General features: G+C 37.0%; 3 protein-coding genes across 5 annotated transcripts; 2 read left to right on the top strand and 1 right to left on the bottom strand.

The window, feature by feature from the left end:
• The first annotated feature begins 84 nt into the window (after window positions 1-84).
• On the top strand, window positions 85-4,167 carry LOC124412133 (TBC domain-containing protein kinase-like protein). 2 transcript variants are annotated; one of them, XM_046891771.1, is made up of 14 exons: window positions 85-339; window positions 513-725; window positions 810-1,059; window positions 1,140-1,368; window positions 1,447-1,721; window positions 1,846-1,992; window positions 2,091-2,211; window positions 2,302-2,463; window positions 2,558-2,735; window positions 2,814-3,020; window positions 3,079-3,338; window positions 3,436-3,563; window positions 3,674-3,836; window positions 3,916-4,167. In XM_046891771.1, exons 2-14 carry the CDS (start codon window positions 521-523, stop codon window positions 4,021-4,023), a joined length of 2,433 nt encoding a protein of 810 aa, XP_046747727.1. In that variant the 5' UTR covers window positions 85-339; window positions 513-520; the 3' UTR covers window positions 4,024-4,167. The 2 variants fall into 2 exon arrangements, with proteins under 2 accessions (XP_046747727.1, XP_046747728.1); XM_046891772.1 differs by having other exon boundaries at window positions 85-346.
• A 1,903-nt stretch (window positions 4,168-6,070) lies between these two features.
• LOC124412744 (protein broad-minded-like) lies at window positions 6,071-8,696 on the top strand (the record flags this gene model as incomplete). Its single annotated transcript, XM_046892866.1, has 7 exons — window positions 6,071-6,437; window positions 6,513-6,709; window positions 6,788-7,138; window positions 7,214-7,530; window positions 7,878-8,055; window positions 8,134-8,349; window positions 8,438-8,696. Coding segments are annotated over 7 exons (1,743 nt in total), but the record flags the coding sequence as incomplete, so codon positions are not given.
• LOC124412134 (apoptosis-inducing factor 1, mitochondrial) lies at window positions 8,102-12,733 on the bottom strand. Of its 2 annotated transcripts, XM_046891773.1 has the most exons (12): window positions 12,573-12,732; window positions 11,895-12,202; window positions 11,755-11,809; window positions 11,394-11,542; window positions 11,203-11,333; window positions 10,938-11,113; window positions 10,663-10,854; window positions 10,341-10,537; window positions 9,997-10,249; window positions 9,663-9,847; window positions 9,298-9,558; window positions 8,102-9,177 (listed from the first exon to the last, which is right to left on the bottom strand). In XM_046891773.1, the coding sequence occupies exons 1-12, from the start codon at window positions 12,661-12,663 to the stop codon at window positions 9,106-9,108; spliced, it is 2,070 nt and encodes a 689-aa protein (XP_046747729.1). In that variant the 5' UTR covers window positions 12,664-12,732; the 3' UTR covers window positions 8,102-9,105. The 2 variants fall into 2 exon arrangements, with proteins under 2 accessions (XP_046747729.1, XP_046747730.1); XM_046891774.1 differs by lacking the exon at window positions 8,102-9,177 and having other exon boundaries at window positions 9,348-9,565; window positions 9,656-9,847; window positions 12,573-12,733.
• Between the last annotated feature and the right edge of the window lie 88 nt (window positions 12,734-12,821).

Genomic DNA, 12,821 nt, shown 5'->3' with positions numbered 1-12,821 from the left:
GATTTGTAACGTGTGATGAAAATGAAAAGAATTATTTGATTTCTGAGTTTCGATAGATTGGTTTGTTGAGAACCATTCAATTAATATTTTGCGATTGAAATTAATTGTTTCTCCACGACTCCATGACTAAGGTAGGGTTAATTAATACAACACGTGTTTCCGGTATGGGACGTTTAACAGAGCTTTTAAACCCTGACCAATGCGTAGTCTGGTGTTCTACCATGGAACTATTTGCAGTTTTTGACAGCTGTGTGACAGTTAACAGCTGATCGGTACAATGCTGTAAGGAACGACGCATAATATTTAAAAACTTGATATTGTTTGTTGGTAATAAAATCGGTAAGAAGTGATTGAATTATTAATAAAATTATAACACTAAGTTATGTTTTAAGTATAAGAAACTTCCATTTACTTTTATTTTAAAAATTGTCTAATCGCTTTTCAAATATAAGCTCCTGAGCAACGCCTACTTGCTGATAATCTTACTCATGCACATGAATTCCCTATTATAGAAAACAATATGTGCCCAGCTCTGCTGGAGGATGATGAGCGTTGTCTAGGTGGAACGACGTTCTTTGCTAGGAGTCATCCAGTCGAGTTGTGTGGCAGCAACGGACTTCCGCTGACTCCAAATTCTATATCAATCTATGGCAGGTCTCAATTCTTGAAAACGATAGAGCATCCAAACCTGTCGACTTATCTGGATATAATTAGGAGTAAACATGGCAAGTCTATATCATCATTGAGAAATATAAATCTGTGAGGAATACAGAGTTTGCTCAACTTTTCACTTGCATTCTCGTTAACAGAAAGGATTGTTGTTGTGGCCGAGTATAGCGGAGAGCCTTTGAGCAACAAGAATAATTTATCTTTGGAATCTGTGAAGAAAATTTTGTACCAATGCCTCCTCGGTCTATGCCACATAAATAAACTGGGCTTGGTGCATAGGCACCTCAGTCCAGACAATATTTTAATTACCAAAGATGAAAATGTGAAGCTGTATAATTATGGACTTTATTACATGACGGATAGTGGCAAAAACGTTTCGTTCCCAATTGGGTAATATATTATATTTTTAATTTTTTGATTACTTTAATTTTTACATGTTGGATATTCTGTAATGATGATGTAATTTTCAGGTACCCAAAATATTTGGCACCAGAAGTATTTTTAGGAAATAATCCAAACGGCGTAAAGGTCGATAGTTGGTCTCTGGGCATGATAATTGCTGAATGTTTGTTAAAACAGAATATCTGGTCAGGTATCAAGCTAGCTCAATGTTTGCGTAAAGTTTTGAGTCTTATAAATTCAGAGACAACGATTTTTGAAAGAATTGCGAGGGAAAACAACTGCTTCAAAACTTACGAGGTGTATATATTTTTTAATTTTATGTAAAAGTTTTGCTATCAACGAAAAGAATTTAACCCATTGTTTTGAAATTGATAGGCGTTACCAGGAGATGTTAAAGACTTCATTGATTCCTGCCTTCAAATTTACCCCAGTAAAAGAAAAACTCCAGAAGAATTGATACAACATACTTTATTCGAAGAATTTTTAAAAAAAGATTTGATATCGAAAGAACAAAAGATCTACAATAGTGTTACTGCGAGAAAAATGGATGAACTCTATTATTTATGGCAACTTACAGGTGGCGATATTACAATGGAATTAAAGAAACAAGGATTAATAAGATCTCGACCTCCCATTTTGTCTGTACCAAAGTATGTTCAAGCTTATCCATGTATATGTGTGTGTGTGTGTGTGTGTGTGTATATTATTCATTCAACAAAAAATTAAACCTAAGTTTGAAATATATAAACAAAAAATGAATGACACATATTGCAGCTTAGTTGTACTGTTGGGCCAAATATTTGGTCGCAGAGACATGGCTGGACTGCTTGACTTGAGAGTGGTTAAAGTACCATTGGATACATTACGGCAGCGATTATGTCACATTCCATTTACAGCCAATTACCCTCGATTGATGAATGGGTAATTAACATACGTCTTGTTTCCATCTAAACTCCACTGTGATAATCCAAAATAAGTCATTGCCTGTCGCAGTATTCTTCAAATCTTTTATTTCACAGGACACACATCCAAGCACAGGATGATTTGACACTTGCTGCATCACAATTACCACTAATAATTAGAGAAAGGGACACAGAATATCAATTTTATAGAATTGTACTCTATGAAAGATTATTGCAGGTGATACCCTCAATCAGAATCCTACATGCATATTTGTTGTAGAATAAACTAAATACGTTTCTAATTACAATGTCCGATCATTGAACTCAGGGTTACCCAATCACCAGAGATGCCATCATCAGGGAGGCTCATAAGGACATTCCACCACTGGTGCGTGGCCGAGTTTGGGCAGCACTACTCAACGTAAGTGGGGACATACAACGCCGATATCAAATGATTGACAAAGAAACGCCAACACACACAGATAGACAGGTACAAAGCATTTGAGAGCAAACTTAAGCAAACTTAAGCCAAAATATACTAGAAGGAACAGAAAATTTATGAAATTTTAATTCACCTTCATAAGATTGAAGTCGACATTCCACGGTGTCATCAATATAGTGAGCTATTATCCTCGGGAGCAGGCCATCAGAGACTACAGAGATTACTGAAGGCCTGGGTTAGAGATAATCCCAACTACGTATACTGGCAGGGTCTAGATTCACTGACAGCACCATTTTTGTTTCTCAACTTTGACAATGAAGGTAAAGCTTTGAAGCAATGTTTTCACATTTAATCACCAATACATAATATATCATAAAAAGAATTAAATTTCGTTTCAGCTCGAGCATTTGCTTGCTTATCGGCGTTCATCCCTAAGTATCTTCACAAATTCTTTCTAAAGGACAACTCTGCAGTGATACAAGAGTATTTGGGAAAATTTTCTCAAACCATAGCCTTTCACGATCCGCAGTTGGCCAATCATTTAAAATCAATCAACTTTGTCCCGGAGTTGTTTGCAATACCATGGTTCCTGACAATGTTTTCACGTGAGTACTTATGACAAGCATTCAGTGACAAATTAGCTAATTATTAATTTCTGCACAGATGTATTTCCTCTACACAAAATCCTACACTTATGGGACAAACTTCTACTGGGAGATTCTTCGTTTCCCTTATTGGTTGGTCTGGCGATACTCCGGCAACTGCGAGATTCTTTGCTCACGTCAGGATTTAACGAATGTATTTTACTATTCTCTGATCTTCCTGAAATCGATATTGAGCTATGCGTCAAGGACTCAATGGCCATGTATTACAAAACGCCAGCCAGCATTACTTACAGGAGACATCAACTCGATCAATCAAAGGTGAACCTGAAATCTTCATTTATTCAAAATTTTGTACAATTGACTAATTTCGCACTAGAATTCTATGCAGTAACAGCTGATAAATATACTTTTGTAGGTAACAAACTGGATTGATCCTGAACCAGGAACTGAAAAGATGCCAAGAATCAGCATTACGGACTTTATGAATCTCTTGCAAAACACTAAACAAAATGTGATTGTAGTTGATTTACGAAATAACATACAGTGAGTGGTTACTTGCAGGATTTACGAGTACAATAAAATAATGTAAAATAGAATCGAAAATACATTAATCTCAGTCCTCTAATAATCACCAATTTTTCTAATTTTTGTAGATTTGAAAGGGGTGCAGTTTTGGGTAGCATCAACATTCCATTTACAAGTGTCCAACTTTCTCACACAGACATAATGTCACTTGGTCCGCATGCCGAACCACTGGCAAACAACAGAGACAGCATTGTTGTGATTATTGGTCAACACGATCAAAACAATGCATTGGTAACGTTCACATTTACATTTAAATTTCCGTGAGTCTATTATGGGGGGGTTCATTGCTTAACACAGAATGTTTGAACAGTTCACAGAATTTCTGATCAACTGTCGAGTTCTAAGAGTGTGTTCCCTAGAAGGAGGCATTTACGCTCTACGTTCCGCTGCTCCACATATTCTGGTTCCACCACGATAGCAATAAACAAATTTATAAATATACCATTTTTTTAACAACACATAAGTATGTCTTCTTTGATCTGTAATATATAATACACACTAGTTTATGGTATAGAGTGTATAATGTTTCTTTATAAAATAAAGATTTGTATTTCTTCATGATCCTTGTTGGTCGTGTGTTGCCATGACAACTGTACCCAATACATAGTGATGGTGAATGGTATGAAAATGTGTGAGTGTCTCCAATGTTTGATTCCAACTTTGATTTTAACTTTCATTATTTTTTAATCTTTGGATGATAGTGCTTTGATTTAAAGCTTGCATCACACACTTTGACAATGGAAAATATGCCACTGTCTCTTCGGAAGTGGATAAAAGAATGTGTGAAAGAAAAATTTGATACCACCATTGAGGAGGGGCTAGAGAAAAATGAAGACATGCACGAAATTGCTCAAGATGTGGTTCGATCTAAGGAAATGACAGAACTGATTGCCGGAGTAAAGTCAGTCTTTGATGAGCGTTGTTTGTCCTCCAGAGCTAATTCTGCAGCTATAAGTGAGGTGCGACCTGGGACTTCTATGTCTATTTCCAGTGATTTGTCTGGCGAAGATTGGGGGCCAATGCGAGCAATTGGAAGTGACAATTTTACCTACATTGTGAATAAAATCAGCTATGATAAACCAATCCATGTCAGATTAGCAGGATACGAAGCTTTGACACGGAGCGATATAACTAATATTGGGAGTAGTCAATCGTGGGAATTACTGTTGAAAGCTTTGAAAGATGGAATTGTTGATGAGAGTCAGCCTATATTTGAAGCAAGCTTACAAGCTCATGCTCAGTTACTAAATGGGTCTCAGGCGCAGCAAGATGTTGTAACAAATTTGCTAAACACATTCAGTGCACTGTATCATTCGAAACGGCTGCATCATATGTTGCCGACATTGGTGTCTGGTATTAATTTCAAGATAAACTTGCATGAGAAATTATTTCGTATAATGCACTTGGTCATTCAACACCAGGAAGAAACTTTAAAAAGCAACAGAAACACAGAAAAATTATTAGAAGAAATGATGGAACAATTTCTATCTTTTCTAAGCTCTCATATTTTTGGTATTAGCAATCAGCTGCAAATTCTGACCACCCTTAATATTCTGTCAGTTTTGGAGCCCAAGTCAGACTGGTCCAGAAAATGGGCTCACAGCTTAACAACGCTGAAAATACTAACAGCTGTTCTAGGAAGATCCCCTGCATTGTTACAAAGTATCGTTTATATTGTAAGGGTGGGTCTGGTAGAATCACCATCGACCCTTACGGCACATGTTAATGATGAGCCATTTGAAGTAAATATCTCCGGAGACACCGTCAAGACTGTGACGTACCTCCACTCTCTGTGCTTTTTAACTCAGCTTTGCAGCAAGGCTGCTGGTCGAATGTTATTGTCGGAAATTAAATTGAATGACCCGTTTAATGTTCCCGACTTTATGCTCTCTCTGTTGAATTCGTTGAATATTCTAGCAGTTTCAGAAGTCCCAGCAAGCATTTATGATATTTCTCGTTCAACTCTGCAGAGGCTACTGGATTCTCCATCAGTTTTATATGATGCTAGATTTCATCAACTAGCTCTTGATCCGTTATTGAGAGTACCACCCCAAACTGAACGTAAGATACATCCTCACATGATAGATGTGATGATGCGAGCATTGAATACGGAAGAAGGTTCTCGCTTCATAATCCAAAACTCCAGTGGAATCTCATCGAATTATAAAGAAAAATCGGCAGCCACTTGTCCAGCAAATGCAGTTTTGGTATACACTGCAGATTTGTTGCGGCAACCACTTTCTATAATGAACACAGAGTATGTGATTGATTTGCTTAGACTCATAGGAAGATTATTTGAGTGCTCTGATGTATGTCACGTGATAAAATACATTTTACAAAATGAATTTTATCCAGCAATCGCTCATCTGTACAACAAAATGGACAAGTACTCAATGGAAAATGAAATGAAAAAGCAATCTCTCGATAGGTAGGAAAATATCACTTGCTTTTCATTTTAAATCCATATTACCTTCACATCATTTTTCTCTTGCAGAGCAATTAAGAACATTCTGCTTAAAGTGGTTTCACTACCTCTCGCCTTACAGTTGTTGACACGTGAGGAGTCAGTTTTTGAAGAACTGTTGCGAGGCTCAGTGGAGCCACTTAAGTCATCTTGGAGTTGTAATAACGTTGTCGCTTTTTTGTCCACTGCGGCTTTGGAGCCAGTGGGTTTTGCGATCTTGAGAGACCTAGCCCCTCACTTCTTATCAAAAGTATTATCTGATGTTTGCGCAAAGTTAGAAGATCCTCAAAATTTTCATGATCCTTGGGAAGATTGTGTTGTAAAAGAGTTTTTACACATCCTAAGACTATTGTCGTTGAACATCTTGTGTACGTTTGATCAGCTCCTACGGTATATCAATATTCAAATTATGCAAAAACCTATATTTCAATTATTTCTTACAGGCTTCATTGCTCTATTGGATGATACAAATCAAGAAATTTCGTCTAGTGAAGACAGTCACCCCAGTAATTTATGGGAATTATTACAATATTCTGTAAACTGTAATTCAGCATATCACTGCCTTGCACTTATGGCTCTACACGTTTTTCTCGATAACTTGGATGCAGATATTTTTTTAAAGCGCATGCTGAATTATCAGGTGACTTATAAAAGAATTCAATGTATTTACCACTTGATTTATGCTACAAATCAATGCGAACTTTTGTTGTTTTCAAAGGAACTACTACTCAATCTTCAAGAAAACTGTACTATCGAAATAGAAAGCGATGGCGAACTTAAAGTAATATATGCAATTGATGAGGCAGGTTTCCTTCGCCACAAAGTACTTTTGAAATCCTATTGCATTATAAATAAATTCATTGGTGACACAGAAGTGCTAGAGCAAGCACAATTGTTTTCTAAATTACCGCCTCCTGTGAAATTTGATATGGAAAAACTCTGCCCCACGATACCGTTACATTCAGAATTAGGAAGATTTCTCCAAGAAAGCAAGCCTGGACTCAGAGACAATGGATGGGTGTCACAAGCGAGGAAAGCTCATAAGATTTCTAGTAAAGAGCCAATACAAGTAAGGATCGAATTTTAGCAGATAAGAGTTTCTGTTTTATCACATGCATTGATAAATTTTTTCAAACACATTTAGCATTCCGTCGTGATTAATCTACTTGATCAAATGCAAAAGGCAGTTCCCGAATTAGAATTGACGAACCATTTCGAATGGCCAGGGCATAATGATCATGACACACTGTTGCCCGAAGAAGTGTACGGCATTGAATTAACTTTGCTGTACGCAGAACAAAATCAACTTATGAAAGTTACGCCACTTGCGAAAACAAACCTGAAAATTTTCTTAAAAGAGGTTCACGGATTTATAAAGTATTACGGGTGGAAAAAAAAATTTGAAGGATTCGATTGGTTTATTGCAAGTGTGTTTATTATTTGTGATGGAAATATGGAGAGGTGAGCATGTATAATTTTTAACTTTGTTGCCTCAGGTGGCCGCGAATCACTCTTTTCAGAAGTAAAGTTCTGTAACTAACTGCTAGTATGATGGTTGCAGTTATATCTGGAACGTGCAGTCACCTCTGAGTTGCAATTTGTTAAAAAAACTCGTACTTCATATAAAAAGTGACTCTAGCAAACCATGATTCATCACAGGCAGGTCTCAGATTGAAAACTTCACCGTCATAGCAGTAGCTTGAAAGTTACATGGCTCAGTTTTAATGGATCATCACTGACCCGCCAAATTAATGTTAACATCAAAACCAATTTTGTATCACTTTCTAATGAATTGTCTACTTTTCAAGGTGTAAGACGTTCATCACGCAAATAGTGCAATTCCCATCGATTATGTACATTTGGCCTATGCTAGGGAAAGCTGTGAGTCGTAAACAGAATTTCCCTGTAAACGTTCAAACCACATTCTCACATCTCCTGGAAAATATCGTCGCAAATGAATTGCCAAGCATCAAATATGCCTTGAAGGTTTTTATCTTTACAAAATAGATTTTTCACAAGACCGGAAATTTAAAAAAAAAATAATGTGTCTGTCAAAATTCACAGAATAATTGCGGTACAGACTGGTGGATTATTTGTGACGAAATGATATCTCAATATTTCTGGAGGGTACTACCATGGTGCGAAATCGTACATTTGCTAGCCATTTGTATTCTTTATCCAGCTGACTACACATTGTATTACTGTACATCATTATTACACTACAGTCAGAACCAACTTTTAGAAGACGTAACTGATGGAAAGATGTGGCCAGAACATATGGTGCGTAAAATTATTTTCGTAGCTTGAAGCAGTGAGAACTTTCAAAAATCACAGTAGTAATAACTTGCATATTATTTCATTCTTACAGGATTTAACTGACTATCGATCTGGAAATCATTTACAATTAATGGATCTTTTGTCGAAGCGGTATCGCAATATAACTTTGCCTCTGCTTATGTACCAAGAAGCAGCGTTAGTGACGTGATTTCCGATCTAATTACTCAGATCAAACTTCTTCCAGAAGTAATACCAGTTACTGCAACAAACACAATACTTTAATATGTTAATAATGTAATTAAGCACAGTGTACCCAGGTAATTACAATGAAATATATGCTGATTATTGTTGATACTGTATGGTTTTTGCAGATGATGAGTCACTAAACAACTAAAACAATACCGACGTAACTGTGAATAAAAACTGTCGTCCGTATTCACGATCAATGATTTCCTTTATTTTCTAACAATGTGCATCATGTATCGTTCGATATTTATATATTTATTATAATATAAATGCACGTAGACTTTGTACGATTACGAGAAAATATGACGATTTACCCGAGTTTCAGATAAAACACTATCTTCCTGGTTCTAAGAGAAATGATATCTACAATATTTTATGCTTCCTAAAATTTAGCCATTAAATCATTAGAGATCGCTTCTTAGTACAGGGTGTAAAATACATTCAAGAACTCGATAGCCAGAAACACGAATATATACAAACAGTGATTCGATGGTAAATGCAACTTCGGTGGTATCAGTCTTCGTGAATGCTGAACAGCTTAGCTACCTCATTGAGATCATCGTACCTTGTTCCGCTGGCCAAAACCTGGAAAGTTAATTTTATTAATTCTTCATTTTATGTTATTAATTATTCGTTTAATCAGATCCCAGCTACATCAAGCCCACTGGGAAACCAGCATAGAAATTTATGAAAGTAGTAGCCCACCTGTCGTGCAATAGACATGCGATTGAATATGTTCCATAAGACAATGCCAACTACGACATCATCACGTAGATAGAATATGACTCCCTTTCCAAATTCGTCATGGGGCTTCTCCACTTTATTTCCTCCCTCATCTTCACATGATTTACTGCCTTCTTTGTCACCTTCGACATTCTTTGCAGACTCTTCCGACTTCAACCCTTCAACAGGTGCGTGCTTTTGGGATACGGGTGTTGCTTGTACAATCGCTGAGGATTTGTTGCCCTGTGGAGAATTAAAAATTAAACTAACAACGATCAAAATTGCTTACAATCATAATGTAGCTTGGTATATGATATTTCGCGATAAATCGAACTGGACTTTGTCACCTCTTCAGTAACTGATCTCAATCCCTCGTCAGACGCAGTGACAGCAGCAAGCGGAGTATCTTGATCCGTTGCCTTGGCAAATACTCCTACAGTTGGCAAAGACGCGTCAACGATTCCTATTGCTTCGTAACCGATTTCAGGTCCAAGATCTGACCAGAACATGGACTGATGCAAGTAGGGTTTACCTGAAACAGGACGCTAATTTCTCAAGTTTCTAGATTCATGCTCTATAAGTTAATGGATGTGTGATGCTATTTATTCAGGATACGTTGCAGTAAATACTATTTCGATGTTATGAAGCATCAAATTTATGCACGAAGAAAATTTAAACTACCAGCGCCAGTCATATTTTCGCCTGCTAATCTTCCAGATATAACGGCGTGATCGTGATGCTCAACTCGCCTTCTGCCCAATCTCACGTCATAGAAACAAGCCGCATCCCCTGCGACCCATAAATCGCTCCTTGCCTCTAATTCAGCATTGACAAGATAACCACCGACTTTAGGGTCAATTTCAAGATTAGAAGATTGAGCTAATTGGGTATTAGCTTGTGCACCAACTGCTACGATAACTTGATCTGCGTCAATCTGTTAATTAAAAACACAGACATTCTCAGGTACAAAAATACAAATCTTGAGTCATCATTTCCTTAATTTTGAAAATTGAGGATTTACTCACTTTGGATCCATCTGTTAAAATTAGTTTCAGGTGCCCACCCTTCATTTCGACATCTGCAACCTCAGTTTCAGGCATACATCTCACTCCTTCGAGCATTGCTTTGTTCGTAGTCCATTCACTCAAGTATTCAGGCAGCACTTGAGCCATTATGTATTTTTCTTTATAGATCTGATGAACCGTTTTTTGGTCTGGATTTACTGCAAAATTCAAAACTCAGTCACCAGAGCATTTTCACGATACCTGCCAGAATTATTCATACATATTTGAGTCCATTTGAATTTGTTTCCATTCATTAAATAATCTGTAGCACTGTAACACTTACAGTTTCTAACCAAGGAACACGCAACTTCGGAACCAAGGAATCCTCCACCAACAATAACTATATTCTTTACAGCTGGATCATGAATGCTCTCCTCTAGCTTGAGGAAGTCTTCTATTGTTCTGAACGGTACGATCTTACTCTTAATTGCATCATCTGCAGTTTCAAATATTGGAAGGTTCTTGGGCGAGGCACCTGTAGAATTCATTTTACATTGAACTGAATATCGTGATAGAATACTTATTAAATTGCACTATTTTTTCAAGCGGAAAACACACCAGTGGCTAATAAACATTTTTCATATTTTATTTTATGACCATCTTCAAGTATTGCCGTCCTATTAACGATGTCAATTTGATTAACCTTCCATCCTAAAGCTACACCGACACCTCCTTTTTGCGATTGTGCTAATTCTGGAACAGGAGTGTAAAATTCTGGAGGCTCATAGAACAAGCTGTGGAGAAAACAAGTGGGTTATTCAATTCCATGGTAAAAATTGCATAAAAGCTCAGCTTATCTACCGTTTCACAATATTGCAACTACCTTCGGTCTGTGCCGTTCCATTGTTTGAATTTTAATTTCTCTGTAGTTTCTCTATCTTTGTTATACCAAAGCTCTTTGGACAACGGGGGCCTCATGTAGGGAAGGTCCCCTTCTTCCGTTACAACCAGAACCTAAAATAACGAATAGTGTGAAATGATCCAATTTCTATGAGAATCGGTAAAATCAACTACCTTTGCTGTGGGATCTTTTGATTTTATAGATCTGAATGCTGAGAAAGCAGCTGTTCCACCCCCGATCAAGAGATAAGGGATTTCTGTTGGTATTTCTGAAGACACTGCTGGAATCTTATTTTTCTTTCTCTCTGCTTTTTTCTTCTTCTCTAGGAGAAAGAAATATAAATTGTAGTAACTACTTCAAAATCCAATAATAATAACTCAGTAGCAAATAATAAGTACTATGCATTTATCCCTACTTTCTAGTTCAATAAACTTATTCAATCGTTAAGGCCCAATCATATTTTACTGAATGATAATAAACTAATAAATGTTGAAATAATATGTGCAATATTCGTTATCGCAACTCTGGTCTTACTCTGTTTCGGTATTTGAAGTGTCGCAGGTGTTTGCAACCAGCCCATTCGATTCACCTGCATTAAAAATTGTACATTTCATCAAATAAATATTGCAACTTAATTTCCCTAAAATAAAAAGTTTCCTTTTAAATATATTTACCATGTACATGGTGGCTCCAGTGATGAAGAGAGCAGCCAGCAATTGCATCCATACCCGTTGCTGCCTCTTGCGATTGCCATCTTCCCCGAATGGTTCTGGCCTTTTACCACAATCCCGGTTAGGACTCAAAGGGCATTCAACATTTGGATCCATTGGACAAACAGGATCTGAGGAAAATGATCCCTTCGATTTCGACTGATTCGAGGGAATGCATTCTTCCGCTTTCAATGTAGTGCCAGGTGGTCTGTTAGGATTATTCGTCTTCTTATCACCGGCATCGCTGTAGTTTCGATTGGCACTTATAATACCTGAAATTTTTTATGAGTAAAAACATTACACAGTGAAAAAGCGTATTACTCACGAAATCTACTAAAAATTACATTTGAATTTTAGGTTAACTGAAGTCAAGGAAACGCTGCAGGGTTCAAGGTGTAGGGTGAAAAAATCTGACACGATACGCCGTTTTCTGAACGTAACGTAGACAATTAAAAACTTTCTTATTTTCTTCCTGATGTTTTTTTTACAAGTTTACAGCTCACTTATCATCCACTACTAAATGTACGTGTTAAAATCTTCGAATAGTCTAGAAAAACATCACGGTGCTGCATGAGGTTTTCGGAAGTCATTCGATAGACATTGACTTGACAATGCAATGTTTTTTTTTTATTCTATACTCACCGATATATTTTAAGGGAATCTGCTCGTAGCTCAAGCATGGTTTTCGTGTGATTTTTGATAAATTCCTGATCGCGTACCCGTATCTTAACATTTTTATAAATTGCTTGTGAGGCTACGGGCACCCGGCCCTAAACTCTGAAGGCAATATGGCGATAATCCCGGTTGTGGTCGGTACATTTTCGATTTATGGCTCGGTGCTGCCACCTGTTACTGAAACGCCATGAACTAAACATCTAATTTTTCAACCCG

This window comes from Diprion similis, chromosome 11, assembly GCF_021155765.1.
Source record: "Diprion similis isolate iyDipSimi1 chromosome 11, iyDipSimi1.1, whole genome shotgun sequence".
NCBI lineage: Eukaryota > Metazoa > Arthropoda > Insecta > Hymenoptera > Diprionidae > Diprion > Diprion similis.
Note: the sequence above shows the minus strand (reverse complement) of the source record. Positions and strands in the feature narration are given on the sequence as shown.

Coding starts and splice junctions, on each gene's coding strand:
- LOC124412134 (XM_046891773.1), bottom strand. CDS start 12,663: ATGTTAAGATACGGGTACGCGATCAGGAATTTATCAAAAATCACACGA. Junction 10,538..10,662: donor GTGTTCCTTGGTTAGAAACT/GTAAGTGTTACA, acceptor TGAATTTTGCAG/TAAATCCAGACCAAAAAACG. Junction 9,559..9,662: donor TGAGATCAGTTACTGAAGAG/GTGACAAAGTCC, acceptor AATTCTCCACAG/GGCAACAAATCCTCAGCGAT.
- LOC124412133 (XM_046891771.1), top strand. CDS start 521: ATGTGCCCAGCTCTGCTGGAGGATGATGAGCGTTGTCTAGGTGGAACG. Junction 1,722..1,845: donor CCCATTTTGTCTGTACCAAA/GTATGTTCAAGC, acceptor CACATATTGCAG/CTTAGTTGTACTGTTGGGCC. Junction 3,837..3,915: donor ACGATCAAAACAATGCATTG/GTAACGTTCACA, acceptor ATGTTTGAACAG/TTCACAGAATTTCTGATCAA.